The 19,559-nt window shown below is 39.4% G+C and overlaps 1 protein-coding gene and 1 long non-coding RNA gene across 14 annotated transcripts in view; one reads left to right on the top strand and one right to left on the bottom strand.

The window, feature by feature from the left end:
- Window positions 1–19,559, top strand: part of LOC105470413 (pleckstrin homology like domain family B member 2) — a 234,215-nt gene that overhangs the window by 86,138 nt on the left and 128,518 nt on the right. For 12 of the 13 annotated variants that reach the window (XM_071092438.1, XM_071092448.1, XM_071092449.1 and 9 more), the window contains one exon: window positions 18,132–18,246. The exons of the other annotated variant lie outside the window; for it this stretch is intronic. In XM_071092438.1, the coding sequence (XP_070948539.1) occupies window positions 18,180–18,246 (67 nt within the window). In that variant the 5' untranslated portion in view covers window positions 18,132–18,179. Of the gene's footprint in view, window positions 1–18,131; window positions 18,247–19,559 lie in introns of those variants that run through there. 13 annotated transcript variants of the gene reach the window in all.
- Window positions 1–19,559, bottom strand: part of LOC105470412 (uncharacterized) — a 61,482-nt gene that overhangs the window by 27,773 nt on the left and 14,150 nt on the right. The window lies entirely within an intron of this gene.

Genomic DNA, 19,559 nt, shown 5'->3' with positions numbered 1-19,559 from the left:
GGCTGTGGCCTTGACAAGCTGGATCCAGATTCTTAACTTTGCCAGTACAATTCTACTTTGGTGATATATGGAGATTATTACACTATCAAAAAGAGAGGTCCTTGGGGAGACTGTAAGCTATTAGTTTCAAAATATTCTCATCTTCTTGAAGACAGATGCAGTAGGAAAATCATATTGACCATACTTGCAGTAGAGTAAAAAAAAAAAAATAGCCATTCTATATTGAAAGAACATACAAACCATACTTCCTCTTTTTTTGTGACAGAATCTCCCTCTGTCACCCAGGCTGGGGTGCAGTAGCACCATCTCAGCTCATGGGAGCCTCTGCCTGATGGATTCAAAAGATTCTCGTGCCTCAGCCTCCTGAGTAGCTGGGACTACAGGCGTGCACCACCATGCCTAGCTAATTTTTGTATTTTTAGTAGAGACAAGATTCTGCCATGTTGGCCAGGCTCGTCTCAAATGCCTGGATTCAAGTGATCTGCCCACCTTGGCCTCCCAAAGTGCTGGGATTACCGGTGTGAGCCACCCCACCATGCCTGGCCCACACTTCCTCTTTTAAATAATCCTTTAAGTGCTGCATCTTTATGAAGGTTTTTTCGTTTGAATCTTCTTAATTTTTGGCTCACAAATCTTTATAAGAGAGCTAGAAAAGAAAAGTAAGATTGAAATAAAATCAGTTGGTTGTTCTGTGGTTATTTTAAGAAGTTTAAGAAAGAGTTTTCTATAATTAAATTTGGATTATTTTTATTTTTGTCATTTTTCCTTATTACATGTATTACTAATAATATTATTATTAGGCCGGGCATGGTGGCTCATGCCTGTAATGGCAGCACTTTGAGAGGCTGAGGCTGGAGGATCACCTGAGGTCAGGAGTTCAAGACCCGCCTGGTGAACATGGTGAAACCAAGTCTCTACTAAAAATAAAAATAAAAACAAATTAGCTGGGCATGGTGGCAGGTGTTTGTAGTCTCAACTACTAGGGAGGCTGAGGCAGGAGAATTGCTTGAACCCAAGAGGCGGAGGTTGCAGTGAGCCGAGAGCATACAACTGCACTCCAGCCTGGGCAACACAGCAAGACTCTGTCTCAAGAAAAGAAAGTTTTTAATTCAAATATAATTTTAAATAAGACCTTGAAAATACACCAGTCAAGTAAAATTCCTTCAATAGGGTATTTGCTGGGGGATTTCCAATTATTCAAGGGATAAAGCTGGCACATTGGTGAGAAGACCACCCACATACTCTTTACATCTAGAAAGTGTAGTTTTCTTAGGTACGTGGGCAATCCTAAACACTTGTGCCAGATTTCCTTTCCTTGCCAAAGCACTGAAGAATCTTGGCAGCTGAACAAAGAATTGAACCCTACATTTTCTATCAGATAAGTAGAGTTCTGGCTAGAAGAAAGCATGATAACAGTAAAACAAAGAGGAAATCCTTAATATCCAACAGTAATGCCACAGTTTTGCTCCATGGCCAGGGTAGGAATGCAGGATCTTTGGCAATTCTGCCAGGGGAGGTGTAGTCATGTGGTGGTGGAATGGGAGTGGGGGTAGGGAGCAGTTTGATCAGCTGAACCAAAGCCGTCTGAGAGAAGGTTCTATGACTCTCTTCCTCTGGGAGCAGCCTGCCTCTAGGAGGCTGCTCATTATTTAGTATGAACAGTAAGAGAGAAATTATCGCCTCTGGTGATGATGATGATGAAAATGACACGATGATTTAGAAAAAGAAAACAATGATGGCCGACATTTATTGAGTTCTTGCTATGAACTGCAGTTAAACGCAAATGCTTTTTGTGCATTAGCTCATTTCACAATGTCCAAGAGAAAAAAGGAAAGGAAAAGCAAACAAACAAAAAAAACAGACGTGCTACTAAATCACATTCTTATAATATCTCACCTAGAACAACCTGCAAACTAGTCTCTTTAGGCTTGTCCTGTTCAAATTGATCCTCCAACCTATCGAAGTGACTTATTTAAGACAGAAATCTGACCACATCCTTCCTCTAACCTTTTAACCAGCTGTCTGTTGCCTACCAGGCAAAATCCAGGGCCCTTAGTATGGCTTTTAAGGAGAGCCTTTCAGAACGGAGCCCCTACTGCCTCTGCAGCCTAAGCTTTTATCGCACCTGACTACCTTCTGGCCAAACCCCACTCTGTTATGACTCGGTTAAGGAAAGACCAAAAACTGAGCAACTTCGTTCAGACTGTGTTTCTTCCTGGGAAGCTTCATGCTCACCCACTTGTTCAACTGCATTATAAATATGCTACACTGTGAGCTTCTGTGGGTAGAGTCTCAGGGTTTACCAGAGTGCTTGGCACAGTCTAAGTGCTCAGTACGTATTTCCAAATGAACGGCTAAATGAATAAATGAATGAATACATCTCATATAACTAGATGCAAAGTACATAGATATATACAGCCGATGGAGCTGAGTACCTTTTATAAGGCTTGAGGATGGGGGCAAAAAATAGCACTCATTTCTCAACCAAGTTTGAAAACCATGAAAAGATAGACGTGGAAGTCTGGCAGAAGGAGATAAAAAAGTCAACTTCATTACTATAAAGCTGAGAAAGGAGAGTATGGCTTAGGTGCAGTGCAACAGAGGACTTCCTAAAGCTGCATTCCAAAATTAGGTAGAGTAACCACCATTCACAGTGCACCTCCCCACAGGGGGCTGCCAGACCACAAAGGAGCTCAGCCGCTGTAGCTCCTGAGGTCAGCTAGCTCCCAACTACACAGAACCAGTGGAGTTCCCAAATGCTCCCATGGGAGAGTTGCCTCTTCTCTTCTGGGGCAGAGTGAGCCAACTGGGAGAGAAAGGTCAAGAGAGTTATAGCAACTGAAGTCCAACTGCTTTATAAACACAGGGGCAGCTGAAGTTGCCCTGCCCCAGCCCCAATATCCTCCTGTGCACTGATTGATTTAGATGCTGGTAATGCTTCCCACCAGTAACAGGGAAACCGGATCACAGTTACTCCCAGTCTCTCTGTCAATGGATCATCTTTTGATTTCCCCTCTCTAATTTCCCTTGCTCAGGTAATCTATGAACACATATTGAATGACATACTTAATAAACATTTTATCAACATTTTTAAATAGTTTTGACTTCTAAAAGACTGTGGCCAGGCGCGGTGGTTCACGCCTGTAATCCCAGCACTTTGGGAGATCGAGGTTGGCAGATCGCTTGAGACCAGACAGACAACACAGGGAGACCCTGTCCCTACAAAAACTAGCTGGGCGTGGTGGCATGCACTGGTAGTTCCAGTTGCTCAGGAGGTGAATGTGGAAGAATCATTTGAGCCCTGGAGGCAGAGGATGCAGTGAGCCAAGATTGCGCCACAGCACTCCAGCCTGGGCGACAGAGTGAGATCTGTCTCAAAAACAAAACAAACAAACAAACAAACAAAAAGATTATACCTTCCACTTGACTCAATTTAATGAAACCTAGAAAACCTCTCTTGAGTCCCTGCCAAATGCCACACACTGTGTAGCATAAATATTAAGACATCACAGTGGTCCTCTGGTTTTAGCCAACCAGCCAAACCTACTGAATCTTTTCTCCTAGAGGAAAGGAAATATAGATGCTTCTAGATCAAAAGGAACACATATAAATGTTTACAACGTTTTTTCTAATGTCCAAATGTTTTTCTGAGTAGCTGAGTGACTGTTCACCCAGGGTTTTAGACATTTCCCTTCTCCTATCGACAGCTTTAACTAGAGCCAACACACTAAAATTCTAAAAAGTCATGGAAACCTCTGAAGGGCCACTTATCTTCCCACATCTCTCCCATGTTGCCCCATCTCACAAAGGTATGCAATTAGTAAAGAGAAGAACTGGGTGAAAGGGTTGGAAGGATTGTTCAAATCCACCACTATGACTGAAAAACAACTCCAACTAGCCAATGGATTGTTTCTCCTCCCTAAAGGAAGGTATCATGTTCACTCAACTCTCCCGTCTGGATTCCTGGTTCTTCCATTATTCTTTTGTTTAAAAAGAAAAAAATCCTAACATCTGATTTTTTTTTTTTTTTTTTTTTTTTTGAGGCAGAGTCTTGCTCTGTTACCAGACTGGAGTGCAGTGGTGTGATCTTGGCTCACTGCAACCTCTGCCTCCGGGGTTCAAGCGATTCTCCTTCTTCAGCCTTCCGAGTAGCTTGGATTATAGGCACATGCCACCATGCCCAGCTAATTTTTGTAGTTTTAGTAGAGACGGGGGTTTCACGATGTTGGCCAGGCTGGTCTCAAACTCCTGACCTGGTGATCAGCCTGCCTCGGCCTCCCAAAGTGCTGGGATTACAGGCATGAGCCACCACACCCGACCAACATTTGATATTTCTAAGAATTCTATTTTGTATATTATTTAACTAGGTTCTAGAAGACTACCCAGTTTTTCACTAGATCCTAAACTCACAATACTTTTTTTAAAATTTCACATCAACTTACATTTTCTTATCACCAAACTGACAGAACTATTAAAAAAAAAAAAAACCATACACACACACACACACACACACACACACACACAGTAAAACCAGGAATTAGATATGTATCTAATTCCTAAAGATTTAGATTCACAGTCTACTCTCAACTTCAACTTCTTAGCCAAGCCACTAAAGAGAAATTTGTAATTTTGTTTCTCCTATTCACTCACCAACTATATTAAATGATGCATATAAAGCTACTAAAATTTGGAGCAGGCCTCCACGTTCTCTGCATTGTGCCAGAAAAACAGCTTCTACTCTTTCCTCCAGCTTCCAGGCCTCTATCCGGATTAGTGGCAGAAGCATAAAGTAATTTCTAAAGGTATTTCCATTTTCACTTTGCAATTGCTTGGAAGCATATATTGCTTAATAAGCAGGGAAACTGAGGCTGGTATTTCTGCTTAGAAAGACACGAGATTGACAAAATTAAAGCAATCTGAAATTCTTTGTCTTACAAGCAACATCTTTCTATTAATTTATGAGATATATGGCTTGATAACAGTGATTTTAAAAAAAGAATATATGTAGCTTCATGGGTATGTATAAATCTTTTGTTCTGAAATACCATGAATAAGGAACATGGCAAAAAAAGGCAACACATCCCAGAGTCTAAGCATATCATTGTCAGCATGACAGGCAGGGGGATCTTAGGGGACTCATATTTCCACATTTTATTTTCTAGAAAGAAAGAAAGAAAAGAAAGAGAGAGAGAGAGAGAGACAGAAAAGAAAAGAAAAGGAAAAAGAAAAGAGAAAAGAAGGAAGAAAGAAAGGCTTGAGTCATGACACTTTTTAAAAATCCCTACCTATTCCTAATCAGAATCTACAGGAGATAGGATAAATAAAAGAAAATTGTAGATAATAGAATCATAAATATTTTAGGGACTTTTGCAAATCACTTTGCATATGCATTTTTAAAATGTCAAATGTATTGTTTATACTTATACAATATGTATTAAATATTGAAAAGGATTTAGAAAGAGACTTTCATGTATTAAAAAAATTCATCATTGGGCTTTGAAGATAATGTTTATTTAATAAAAACATCCAAGTTTTTCTTTGCCCAAAGCATTTTAAAGTAATGAAGAGAAAGTGGGTCTTCCCATGAGCACATTTGTAGGGACAGTAAGCTAGAAGGGGGGAGTTTGCAAAATATTTCTTAGAGTCATCAATTTAAACCCATCTGGAGAAGCAATCAGTAATTCTATAATAAAACACTGGCTCTACAACATACCACTATAATACCCCATGTGGGATCCATTTTTTGTAACGTACTTACATACATAGTATTGTTCAAGACCAAATTTGAATACATGCTAATTGTTTCACACGAGAAGAGGCAGACAGGGATATCTGTCTGTATCTATCTAAACAGATAGATTATATAAATTATAGTCACAGGTATGGGTGATATAGATACGAATGCAGATATAGATACATACCAACTTAAAAATGTAAATAAGTTTAAGGTGGGAATAGACAAATTAATAAAGATTAATTTCATAAGTAGGATGTTGTACTACCTTCCGACTCTCCTATTATGTTGAATCCAGGGTAAATTATTGGTCAGTCAGACAGATGTCCTAAGCTAGCTTTTCGGGTGAACAAGGCTGTGTCAGAGAGAGTTACTCCCTCCAATCCTGGGATCCAGCAACAGTAAAAATGATCTGCGGTGCTGCTTCCCATGACACTGGCTCATGAGTTTTGCCTTTGACCCTTTAGTCTTAGCTGCAAGCTCTATTCATACCGACCACATCTTGTCTGAGCCCTACAAAAACCACAACCTGGAAAGCCTGCCCAGATACACCCTTGACTGCTGCCAACGACTACCACAACTCTAACCACAATCCAACCCTTTGGTACAGCACCACTTCATACCAAATACAAGTTGATCTACGTCTCTTTTTGTCTTTCTACAAGTTAATCTATATCTAATCAGTTTCAAAGTAAATCTTGTAAGACCACTCCACTCCCACATCCTTCCATCCCCATTTCCCAGAGGAAAACAGCATTAATCTTAGTGTTGTTCTTTTCTAACACTTAGGCTTTTTCCTGCTGTTAACAAAAATCAGATGGCATTATATATATATATATATATAGTCATCTGATTTATATATATGTATATATAGTCATCTGATTTATATATGTATAGTTAACTGATTTATATATGTATATGTATATTCATCTGATTTCTATATATGCATATATATTCATCTGATTTATATATATGTGTATATATACACACACACATATAGCTTTACAACTTGCTCTTTTCACTTACAACTTATCATTCAGGTCAGTTTATATAGATTTACCTCATTCTCATATTATTTGATTGTATGAACATATCGTAGTCTACCTAACCATGACCCTACTGATGGTAATACAGGTTTCAACACTGTGTTATCACAAACAAAGATGCAGCAAATATCTCTGACATATAACTTTAAGTACTGTTGCCCTCATTTCTTTATAAGACAGTTTTTTAGAAGTGAAATTGTTGAATCATAGGGGATCCTTTAAATAAATGCTGTCAAATTATTAAGACCAATTTTAGACTTCGCTTTCCTTATCTTAACTTTTTCCTTGGTAGATTCAAACCCAGTCAATCAAAGTCTATGGAAATTTCCTTTGTAATATCATCCTGCCATTTATTCCTGACCTGATATCCCCTTGGCTATATTTTTAAGCCTTTTTTATACCCTAACATTCTTAGACACTGACTTTAGCTTCGGAGCTGGTTTTAGATATCCTTTCTACACATTATTGCCATAGTAATCTTCTCAAACCTTGCCTTATGCATATCACAGCTTTGTAATTTTCCATGGGTCCCTAATGCCTAAAAAATGAACCTTAACTATGCATTCAAGATCCCTCACAATCAGACTACAATCTTTTCTCATCTTGTCCTAAAATTTAAGAGAGAATGAGAGACAGAGACTTACCATGATCCTCACATTCTTAGGCACTTGCACATGCCTTAAATATTTAATCCTTACATCAGTTTCAGAGTTTTATGATATTTTTATTACATAGAAACTGATGGGTTGGGGAAGAAATTTGCTTCCCATCACACAGCTGTAGCATCTAGAGTTGCGGTTTGTATAGTATATCTGACTGTTAAGGTCATGTACTTAACTATCACACCATATTTCAACTCGATTTGGTAAATATTTATTCAACATATACTACATGTGAAGTACTTTATTAAGTGCTACAGATGATTAAGAATGTGAAACGATGGCACACAATTGACACTTAATAATGGTGCCTGCTTCCCCAGCAGCAGCTCTTTCCAGGTAGCTATACTTTATGCCATGTGACTCTGCCCCTGTCAATAGCTGGTGAAAATAAAGGTAGGCACCTGTTCTCATTGTCGATTGCAGTGTAACAGACACCCCACAACTCAGCGGCTTAAAACAATGACGATATTTATGCTGCTCCAACTCTGCAATTTAGCTAAGGCTCAGAGAGAACATCTTGTCTCTGCTTCACTCAGCATCAGCTGGGGACACGAAAAGGAAAGGACTAGGAATCATCTGAAACCTTACTCACTTGTCTGGAGGTTAGTACTTGCTGTCAGCTGGGTCCTCAGCAGGGGCTGTCACCAGGAACACCTCACATAGTGACCCTATGTAGTCTTTCCTCTTCCTCATGACTCAGGACCTAGGTTCCAAGGGCCAGCTTCTCTGAAGGGCCAGGAAGAAGGTGTTTACCTTTTAGAACTTAGCCTTGAAAAGCACATAGCATAGCATCACCTCCACTAGTATTTACAGGCCCATCCAGATCCAAGGGGAGAAATGTAGACCCCACCTCATGATGGAGGGCTGCCAATGTCACATGGTGGGATGAGCCAGTGGGGTCATTTTTGGAATACAATCTGCCACAGCACCTACAGACATGCCAATGACCTTTCAGAGAAAGATAATCCAACAACCAAATTCTTTTTCAAGTGATATGACTTAAGAACAATTGACAGAATAAAACAGCTGCTGGAGAGACTAATCTGAAAGGACAAATTGCAGAAAGAGAAGAAAGTGGCCATGATGAAGCATGTGTTCACTGAAGTTATGAGCCAAATGGAAGTCAGGAATAAGAAGCCCTGATTCACCTTTAAGTCCCCAACAGAGCACAGTGTCAAATGCATGGTACGTGCTCACAGTTGTCATATGAAGAAATTCATGAATGCTGGAAAGAGGGAAAACAAAAGGAAAGGTAAGTTTGGAAAGGGAAGATGAGATTCTACAGAGATACGTTAAGTTTGAGAATCCAGTTGTAGCTCCTCACTGACGTGTCTAACAAGCAATTAGGGAAGCAGATCTGTAGCTCAGACGAGAGAGCAAGCGTTAGGGACAGGGCTTAGGAAGCCATGAACAAGGGAAGCTTTGGCTTTGAATGAGATTACCAAATAATCTTGTATTAGTCCATTTTCACATGCTATAAAGAACAACTGGAGCCTGGGCAATGTATAAAGGAAAAAGATTTAATTGACTCACAGTTCCACATGGCCAAGGAGGCCTCAGGGACTCTACAATCAAGGCAGAAGGTGAAGGGGAAGCAAGGCATGTCTTACATGGCGACAGGAGGTGAGGGGGACTGCCAAACACTTTTAAACCATCAGACCTCATGAAAACTTACTCACTATCAGGAGCACAGCATGAGGGAACCACCCCCGTGATCCAATCACCTCCCACCAGGTCCCTCCCTTGACACACGGAGATGACAATTCGAGATGAGATTTGGGTGGGACACAGAGCCAAACCATATCAAATCTGCATTATTCAGGTGGAATAATGAAGTGGTTAACATTATAGGCTTTGAATCTGAGAACCTGGATTTTGTGTCTATAATACCTGCTTCACCACTCACTGTGAGTTTTCTTAGGTTTAGTTGTTTAATATCTCTGTACCTCAGTATCCTGTCATAACACTGTTATAGTAAAGAAACTACCTCAGCGGGCTGTGTGTGAAGGGGTATAATGCCTGCAAAGTGCTTAGAACACAGTCTGCATAGAGTAAGAAATCAGTGCACATTGGTTATCTAACTGTTATCAGTTTTTTAAAAATATCTAAAGTTTAGGAACGAACAGAGGAAGAGCCAGAGAATACCGGCAGGAAGTTCTTATGCAACCTTGTACAATATTCCTTATAAAAGTTTGAAGTTACATTCATTCCTGAGTTGCCTAACATCAAACAGTTGTTGATCTATTAATAAAGAAGGGGTGGCATGGAGAAGAGTGTGTTCTATATCAATCTCTCTCAAAGTCGTGTTCTTTGGGGTGCATAGTAATTTGTGTTGTGCCAAAAAAAAGAAAGTGTGTGCTGTACTCAAATAAATTTGAGAAATGCTGGATTAAACAAAATTAAGTAGATGTTTCCTCAGAGCCTATACTAAATGCATATACTAATATGTCCCATGGCTTGCTAAGGAGGGGCTATAGAATGTATAATTTTCAAAACTCCTCTTAGTTTTTTATGGGATCATTCTGTTAAACTGACATTCTGTGGGACACAATTTCTCAAAGCTAATCAAGGTTAGTGTTAAGCTTACTACAGAAGATTGTTTTGGGAAACTTCTTCAAAACACATATTACTGAACCTGGTCGAGCACGGTGGTTCACACCTGTAATTTCAGGACTTTGGAAGGCCAAGGCAGGTGGATAACTTGAAGCCAGGAATTTGAGACCAGCCTGGTCAACATGGCGAAATCTCGTCTCTACTACAAATACAAAAATTAGCCGGGCGTGGTGATGCACGCCTGTAATCTCAGCTACTTGGGAAGCTGTGGCATGAGAATCACTTGAACCTGGGAGGTGGAGGTTGCAGTAAGCTGAGATCATCCCACTGCACTCCAGCCTGGGTGACAGAGGGAGACTCTGTCTCAAAAATAACAACAACAACAACAACAACAAAAACACATATTACTGAACCTACCAACACAGATTCTGATTCAGAAAGTCTGGAGTGAGGTTAAGGTACCTGTACTTTTATTTTTATTTATGTATTTGTTTGCATGTTTGTTTTAGAGACAGGGTCTCGCTATATTACCCAGGCTGGTTGCAAACTCCTGGGCTCAAGCAATCTTCCCACCTTTACCTCCTGAGAAGCTGGGACTGTAGGCACCTGCCACCACTCCTAGCCAGGAACCGGTATGTTTAAAAAGTTCCTCAGTATGCTCTTGCCTCTGGCAACCCAGAAGAGGAATTTGACCCTGCCCATGATCCCTCTTTCCCTTTCCAAGCTGTTCTCAGGAAAGCAGCTCTACAAGAATGGTAGCAAATCCAATAATATATCTTGGTTGATTTCCCAGAAATTCATCAAACACGCACAGCATGGAAGTTACTTATATACCTATTATACTTTCAGAACCCTTCAAACAGTCAACGTGGATGAAGGCTAATAATTTGATTACCATAAAAATATAACTAGGAAAAAATAGTTGTAGGCTTTACATATAAAGAAATTTGAACTACAGCCCCATAGAATTTGTGACAATCTGAATTTCCAACGGAACTTTGAGGCTGAGTCAGTTTAGAATATTTTTTAAAACTTGCTTAGAATTAATATCTAACAAAATGAGGATAGTTGTGTTTTCTGTATTACCTGTTTAAAATTTAATGTAAGAATAGACTCTGAGATTTTCTTGAAGCGCAGTTAGTGCTGAGCGTATACTGACCTAAGAACAGATATATTTCTAAATCTAATTTAGGAGAACCATTTTGGAAATAAGACAATTTTTTCTTGTGAACATTCTATCTAGGAAGAATTCAGCAGAATGAATATTCATCATTTAACATATTCCTATTTTTATAGTCTGCTTCAAAACTTTTATAGTAAAAATAAGATAAAAGTATAGCATCACTTCCAGATTTCTGTACACACTCAAGCAATTTTTCATTTTATATGTCTGGCAGGATGGGTTTTGATTGTGGTCACCCTCTTTGTCTCTTCCATTACCCCTGATACTGAGAGGGTGGGAGTGAGGATAAATTAGCGTATGAGAGGCCACCCACACTGAGCTCTTCCAGACTGAAACAAACAAACAAACAAACAAAAACATTAAAGAGTCAGAAAAACAAAATGTAACACATGTTCCTAGATTGGATCCTATAAAGAATATTATTGGGATAATTAACTAACTTGAATGGAGTTTGTGAATTTAATGTTAGTATCAATGACAATTTCCTGATTTTGATTCTCGTGTATTGGTTATCTGAAAAATGCCCTTATTTGAAGGGTTACACATTATGCAAAAGTGATGGGCTCTCTGTTCACAATTTACTATCAAGCAGTTCCAGAAAAAAATGCTCTTTGTGCTATTTTGCAGCTTTTGACGTCTGAAGTTATTTTAAAATTAACATTATCTTTAGCATTTTAAAAAGATAAAATTGATTTTATGGCCTGTGAGTTTATCATTGATTTTCTCAGGTTCTCTGGGAAAACTGTATCATCTGCAAATAGTTTTATTTCTTCTTTTCCATTTCCTATGAATTGATTTTTTTTCTTTTTTAATTTGTGTTGGTTATAATCTCTAGGAAAAAAAAATTCAATAGATGCAGAGAGTAAGCATCCTTACCTTTTTCTAATCTCAGTGGAAATACCTCGAGTATTTTCTGATTAAACATAACACTGGGTTTAGTACCGAGGTATAGAAAAATATGCATCATCATTTCTTGGCCTTACGGCTAAGATCAAGTGTAGAAAATATGCCTCAATTTCTATTTTCTTGAGTGTTTTTATCAGGCATAGGCATTGAGTTTTGTTAAAAGCCCCCCGCTTTTTTTTTTTTTCTTGTCAAGTGTGGTGGCTCATGCCTGTAATTCCAGCACTTTGGGAGGCTGAGGCAGGAAAATTGCTTGAGACCAGGAGTTTAAGACCTACCTAGGCAACATAGTGAGGCCCCGTTTCTAAAAAATCAAAATAAAAATATTAGCCAGATAGAGTGGCACATGCCTGTAGTCCTACCTGCTTGGAAGACTGACGCAGAAGAATGCTTGAGCCCAGGAGGTTGAGGCTGCAGTGAGCTGTGACTACATCACTGCATTCCAGTCTGAGTGACAGTGAGACCCTGTCTCCAAAAAAATGTGTTTAATAAAATAAAATTAAAAGAATTTTAAAAAGCTTTTTCCCCATCTGAGGATAATATATGATTATTCTTCTTATATCTACTAATATAGTATTTAAATTAATAGATTTCCTCATATTGAATCATCTTTGCATTCCAGAAATAAATCCTACTTGGTCATGGTATATTTTATTAATATGGTGTTGGATTCTGTTTTCTAATATTTACTCTAGCATTTTTGCATTGATATTGGATAATTGCTTGTAATCTTATTTACATATTAGAATCATTTTCCTCCATACCATTTTTAGGAGAACAGTTTCCATGAAAGGGAGCTTGGTGATAACAGAAGGGATAAAGAGACAATCTAATGCAGAAATAGAAAGACCTGACTTAGGGCCACATAGATTAAGGGGAGGTTGCTGACCCCTCCCTTACTGACTAGGTGACCTTAGAGAAGGTATTCCTCCTCTTCTGCCCTCAATTTTCTTGTCTATCAATTAGAAGAACCTACCTTAAAAGACTGTGTGAGAATAAAATGACAAGATGTCGGTACAGATTTCAGTACAATGCCTGACACAATGTAAGCCCACGCAAACACTGGTATACTGCATTTTATTAGAAAGAACGATTTTTCTTCTACTGCTTCTCACATTATAATAATGTGGCATAAAGACATAAGTGGACAGATATCTCATAGTTTCATCAGGAGGCAGATAGTCTCCAATACCATTTTGTCATGATTACCAGGCCACAGAGGAGTTTAGGCAACTAACCTAGGGAGCTAGGTTTGTATTTTTTCTCTTCTTTTGTAGTTACTCCATTCCAGACTAGAAGTTTGAATTTATAATTTTATTTAATTAATTTTATTTATTTATTTTTGAGACGGAGTCTCACTCTGTCGCCCAGGCTGCAGTGCAGTGGCGTGATCTTGGTTCACTGCAACCTCTGCCTCCCAGGTTAAAGCGATTCTCCTGCCTCGCCTCCTGAGTAGCTGGGACTACAAGAGCCCGCCACCATGCCCAGCTAATTTTTAGCTGTATTTTTGGTAGAGATGGGGTTCGAATTTAAATGGTGAGCTTTTCATGGTTATTGAGTAGGAGTAGGAGGAGGGGGAAACTGTAAAGGAATGAAAAAGGAAGAGAAAACTTCTTGAACCCCTCCTACATGCCAGGAACTAATTTAGATATATCTGCAGTTATACGTGAGGAAAGCTGGAAGGTTGCATCAGGGTTATAGAACTCAAGAACCACCTTGACAGGTGAATGGGTATGGGCATTGTCTCTCTATCCAACAGTTGAGGTCAACTTTTGTTCTTTTCTTCTCACTCATAACCTCTTCAAATAGAATAAAGAGATGCATTTTCTCTGGGTTAGGCTCTCAGTTACTCTAGCTCTAAGTGCTCTGAACACCAGGAAATCACTCTGTACAGGGTGTCAGCTGGGCTTCTAGGACCCCTGCGTGTGGAGGAGTTAAGGAGAGTAACCATTTATCAATACATTTATCCACAGCATTTTTATTATGAATGTGTTTATTCTGCAACTCTTTATTAAGACTGCAGAGGTGGAAATGCTATCTATCACTGTAAGACTGATAGACCTAGAGCATTGTAGGAATGTCCTGGAAAAAGAAATTGGCCTGAAGATGTTGGCATTTGTGCGGAACCTAGAAAGTCGGAGTTAGAAAGCAAAGCAAAGCTTGTGGGAGACAGCACAGTACATGTATTCAGGAACAGACTCGCACATATCTAGGTCTGCATTTTGTCTTCCTGTCTTTCTTACTATTGACTTTGGACAAGTTCTTTATTTTTCTGAGCTTTAATTGTATTTCTGTAAATTTAGGGAAAAGTACCTTATATATGGGGTTATAGTGAACGTTAAACAGGAGATAACGTAGGTAAAACATTTAGCACAGTGCCTGACTTATAATCGCTCAAATATAATGGCCATTATCATTATCTGGTCTTTAGTAGTATTCAGTTCTTGCCTCTGTCAACAATCTTTTCCTTAGACTTTAAGCTTCTGCTTCTTTTTATTTAAAGACTATTTTTTGGTTCACAGCAAAATTGAGATGAAGGTACAGAGATTTCTCATATACCCCCATCCTCACACAAACATGGCCTCTTCCCTTATTAACATCCCCAAGGGTAGTATGTGTGTTACAACTGGTAAACCGGTGAACTTATATTGATGCATTGCCATCACACAAAATCCATAGTTTACATTAGGGTTCACTCTTGGTATTGTACATTCTATAGGTTTAGACATATATAATAACCAATATCCACTATTACAGTATCTTACAGAGTATTTTCACTGCCTAAAAATCTTCTGTGAAGCTTCTTTTTTTTTTAAAAAAAAAAAAACAGCTTTTATTGAAATATAATTCACATACCATATAATTCACCTATTTAAAGTTTACAATTCAATGGTTTTTAATATATTCAAAGAGTCATCCATAATCTAATTTTAGAATATTTTCCTCACTCTCAAAAGAAAATCCACATCCATTAGCAGCACTCTCTATTCCTCTTTCATCTCTTCCCTACATCCACTTCTAGGTAACCACAAATCTATTTTCTGTCTCTATAGATTTACCTATTCTGAACAGTTCATATAAATGTAATCATGTAATATGTGATCTTTTGTGACTAGCTTCTTTCATTTAGCATGTTTCCAAAGTTCATCCATGTTGAAGCATTGTGTCAGTACTTTGTTCCTTTGTATTGCTGAATGACATTCCACCGTATAGATATATCACACTTTATCCATTCACTTTTGAAAGACATTGGAGTTGTTTCCATTTTTTGCTATTACAAATAATGACACCATGAACATTTACATACGAGTTTCTGTGAGAACATATGTTTTCTTTTTTTTTTTTTTTTTTTTGAGATGGAGTCTCCCTGTGTCTCCCAGGCTGGAGTGCAGTGGCGTGATCTCGGCTCACTGCAAGCTCCGCCTCCCGGGTTCACGCCATTCTCCCGCCTCAGCCTCCCAAGTAGCTGGGACTACAGGCGCCCGCCACCACGCCCGGCTAGTTGTTTTTTTTTTTTTTTTTGTATTTTTTTAGTAGAGACGGCGTTTCACCATGTTAGCCAGGATAGTCTCGATCTCCTGACCTCGTGATCCACCCGCCTCGGCCTCCCAAAGTGCTGGGATTACAGGCTTGAGCCACCGCGCCCGGCCTTCTTTGGGGTATATACATAGGAGTGGAATTTCTGGATATTATGACAGCCTGTCAACCTTTAGAGGAACTGGCAGATTGTGAGCCAAAGAGGCATTTTGTGTTTCCACAAACACCCTATGAGTGCTCCAGTTTCTCCATTCTCTCCAATACTTGTTACAATCTGTCTTTTTTCTTATAGCCATCCTAGTGGGTATGAAATGGTATCATATTGTGGTATTGATGTGCCTTTCCCAAATGGCTAAAGATGTTCGGCATATCTCCTTTGGAGCAATGTCTAAAATCCTTTGGGTATTTTGATTTTTTTATTAGACAGCGTCTCGCTCTGTTGCCGAGTCTGGAGCTCAGTAGCATGATCATACCTCACTGCAGCTCCTGACTCCTGGGCTCAAGCCATCCTCCTGCCTCAGCCTCCAAGTAGCTGGGAACACAGATACATGGCACCATCCCTGGCTAATTTTTTAAAATCTTTGGTAGAGACAGGATCTCTCTATGTTGCCCAAGCTGGTCTCGAAATCCTGGGCTCAAGTGATCCTCCTGCCTCAGCCTCCCAAAGTGTTGGGATTACAGGAGTGAGCCACCATACTTTGCCAAGTATTTTGAATTTTAAGAGTTTTACACATACTCTAGCTACAAGTCCCTTATCAGATATATAATTTACAAACATTTTCTTCTGCTCTGTGGGCTCTCATTTCACTCTTTTGATGGTATTGCTTATAGCACAAAAGTTTTTAAAGCTTCTTTTAAGTATAACTTATGGAAGTTTATATTTCAGCAGTTATCTCCTAAATAATATTCATGCTGGTAGACTTTCAGTGGAAGACTTGGCCTTGTTCTTCATGGACAAAAATGTGGCCCTCAGTATGTAAAAATCCTCTAATTATAACCTTCCCGTCACATAGCTGTTGACCTACATTGGCATCTACCCTTACCTGCTTTCACTACCCATTCTCTTGAAATAAAAAGAGCTTATTCTAGTCAATACCAACACTCCAGCTGGGTTCTTGACCTCATCCTCTCTCTATTCTCCCAGGACATTCCTCTGTCACTTAATCTCTCTGTTTCCTAGATCTTTAACATCTCTCTCAGCCTGTGAGACAGTTTGCCTTACTCCTTCCCATTTTGGAAAAAAAAAAAAAACTTGTCTTGATCTGCATCCTCCAACTATACATCTCTAGTCTTGTTCTCTACCCTGCACTTCACTTGGATGCCCTACAGATATATTTCAATTCAACACGTCCAGAATTAAATTCCCCTCCTCACCCCACATCCGTTCTACTTCCAGTATTTCCGTTTGTAGATAATGGCACCATCATCCATCACTTACCCAAATCAAACCCTCTCTCCCCTGTACCCACCTTCTAGAATCAATAAATCATGTTGGCTTGATGCGTTTTACCTCCCAGGTATATCATACAGTCTGCATCTCACTATTGTACATAAATGCCTTTAGTTTAGTTTCTTAGCATCTCTCCCCTGAATTATTGTATAGACCTGTAACTTATCTTTATTATTGTATAGACCTCTAACTTATCTTTCTACCTCCAATTCTGCCACCATTAAGGTTCATTCTCCTTAATATACCAAGAGCAACATAAACAAAACCTGGTATGTTTTAGCATTTGAATAGGAGATGGTGATTGTCACCTCATTAGGTAATGTACATCACTGGTTATGTGACTTTTGATAACTCATCTTCAGTGTCTGGCTCCTCATTTGTTAAATAAAAAAAAATGACAGCACTTAGTCTTAGAGACATTGTGAGAATCGAGTGGGACAATATTTGGCATACTAGGTGTACAACAAATGGGGGCCCTTACTTACATGACAGTGGGACCAGGTCATCTCCTGGGGCTCCCCTGTGTCTACAGAGAATATTAGATATGTCAGCTGCAGGAAGCCAGACTTAAAGTCAGGAACTCTTTGGGAAGCTCTTGAGAACAAGGACACTGGTTTCTTTCCCTATAACTTGGGATTTGTAAAAATTAGAAGAAATAATAAAGACAAAGTACCTAACCGGGTGACTGGTAAATAATAAGCATGGGATGAAAAATAGAAAATAAGCAGCAACATGGCCAAGAAGAAATAACTATGCTAAGAAACTGGTTCCTCTTTTGGTTTAAGCATTGTCCATTACTCGTTTGCCAGAATTTGTCTATTCTAGACAAAAGTGTGCTTTTGTTGTTAGTGGTGCTGCTGGTGGTGAAGTTCTGTTGTTTTACAGGGAAGATAGCAGTGAAATAACAGGGTGATCCAAGACGTCTGTTTTTCAACTCTAGCAGCAGTTAGTTTTCCCGGATGTTCAAAATCTGTGTTCAACAGATGAAGTTCTATTGACCTTGAGTGTTCAGAGATCAGTTCAGCTTTCCAATCATGGTACCCTTTTTTCTTGCTGTGTGCAGGCTGGCACTGATCTCAGTTTATCCTTTGAGATTCAGCAGAAGATCCCAATGGAGGAGGATGATACCCAGAGAGAGGTGCCCAAGGAAGATGGAGTTGGTGATGTGCAACATTTCGGTGAGAACTTTATTGTCAGAGGTTTTCAGTACCTATTTACAAGTTCTTACTCCATCATACATATTGAGAATGAGCTGGCATTTTCAAGTAAAAACCCAGGAGTCCAGCAATCACTGGGGAAGAAAGCCTGAGGTTGGCAATTCTTACCCAGAACTCTGGTCACCTGCTTGTTCACAGGTCACCGTATCTTACTTCACTGAAGACATATACTGAGGTTTTATTTAAGCCAGATGCTGAAGGATGGGAAGACCCAAGCAGCTGGTGTGGAGGTCTTTCCCAGTGACTCATCAGTCACTCAGAAATCAAAGCCTGCACAAGAAAGGGTGGGATGGGATGCATAGAGAAAGACACCAAGCCTTTAGACTCTAGCAGAGCAGCTGATATTGACATCTCTAAGCAGGGAGGAGGCTCCAACACAACTACTCCCAATTCACAGGGTTTGCGGTTCTGGTTGAAATCTTTGCAAAGGTTTCCTCTGGCACTCAAACAGAATAAATAGGCTTATACAGTGTATATATTCCTCATTATTTTTTATTATGCCTCAGATGATCAAGTAACCAGACAGCTGAGGGATAAGCTTGGTTACCTAGTTTCAGCCAATCTCATTAGTATTTCCTTCTGACCAGCTGACCAGCTCTGTATTGCAAAGTCTTCTTGTGTTAAGGGAGGGCGATTCCAAACCAGATTTAATTTTTCATTTACTCATCGTGCTAAGTTCTAGACACAAGAAGTTAAAATAGAAAAATCAGTGTTAGGGCTCTCCAGAGAAACAGAACCAATAGAACACACACACACACACACACACACACACACACACACAGAGAGAGAGAGAGAGAGAGAGAGAGAGAGAGAGAGAGAGAGAGACAAAGAGAGATTTTAAGGAATTATCTTACTAAGTTGCTCTATTGTGGGGCTGGCTGGGAATTCTGCAGTCAGTTGGGAATGTATATCTTGAGCAGACACGGAAAATAAAACAGAAACATTGCAACATGATGATGTGAAATACTTTGACATCTAACCAAAACCAGTCATGGAGTTGGAGAAAGCTTTCTGGAGAGGGTGATTTCTGAAGCAACTATTGCTCAGTGAATTGTGGTTATGAAGAAAGAGATAAATGAATGTGACTCATGTGAATAACTGCAGGCAGTTTACTGTGACTGGAACGCTCCCTCCTTGCAGGAAGAGGAGGAAGGAATTGGCAAGCTATTAGGTGGGAAAATAACCTGGAGAAACCAGGTGACATTTTTTGTTTGTTTGTTTATTTGTTTTCGTGCTAATCTGAAGATTCCAGATTTATTTTATCCTAAAGGCTT

This window comes from Macaca nemestrina, chromosome 2, assembly GCF_043159975.1.
Source record: "Macaca nemestrina isolate mMacNem1 chromosome 2, mMacNem.hap1, whole genome shotgun sequence".
Lineage (NCBI taxonomy): Eukaryota > Metazoa > Chordata > Mammalia > Primates > Cercopithecidae > Macaca > Macaca nemestrina.
Note: the sequence above shows the minus strand (reverse complement) of the source record. Positions and strands in the feature narration are given on the sequence as shown.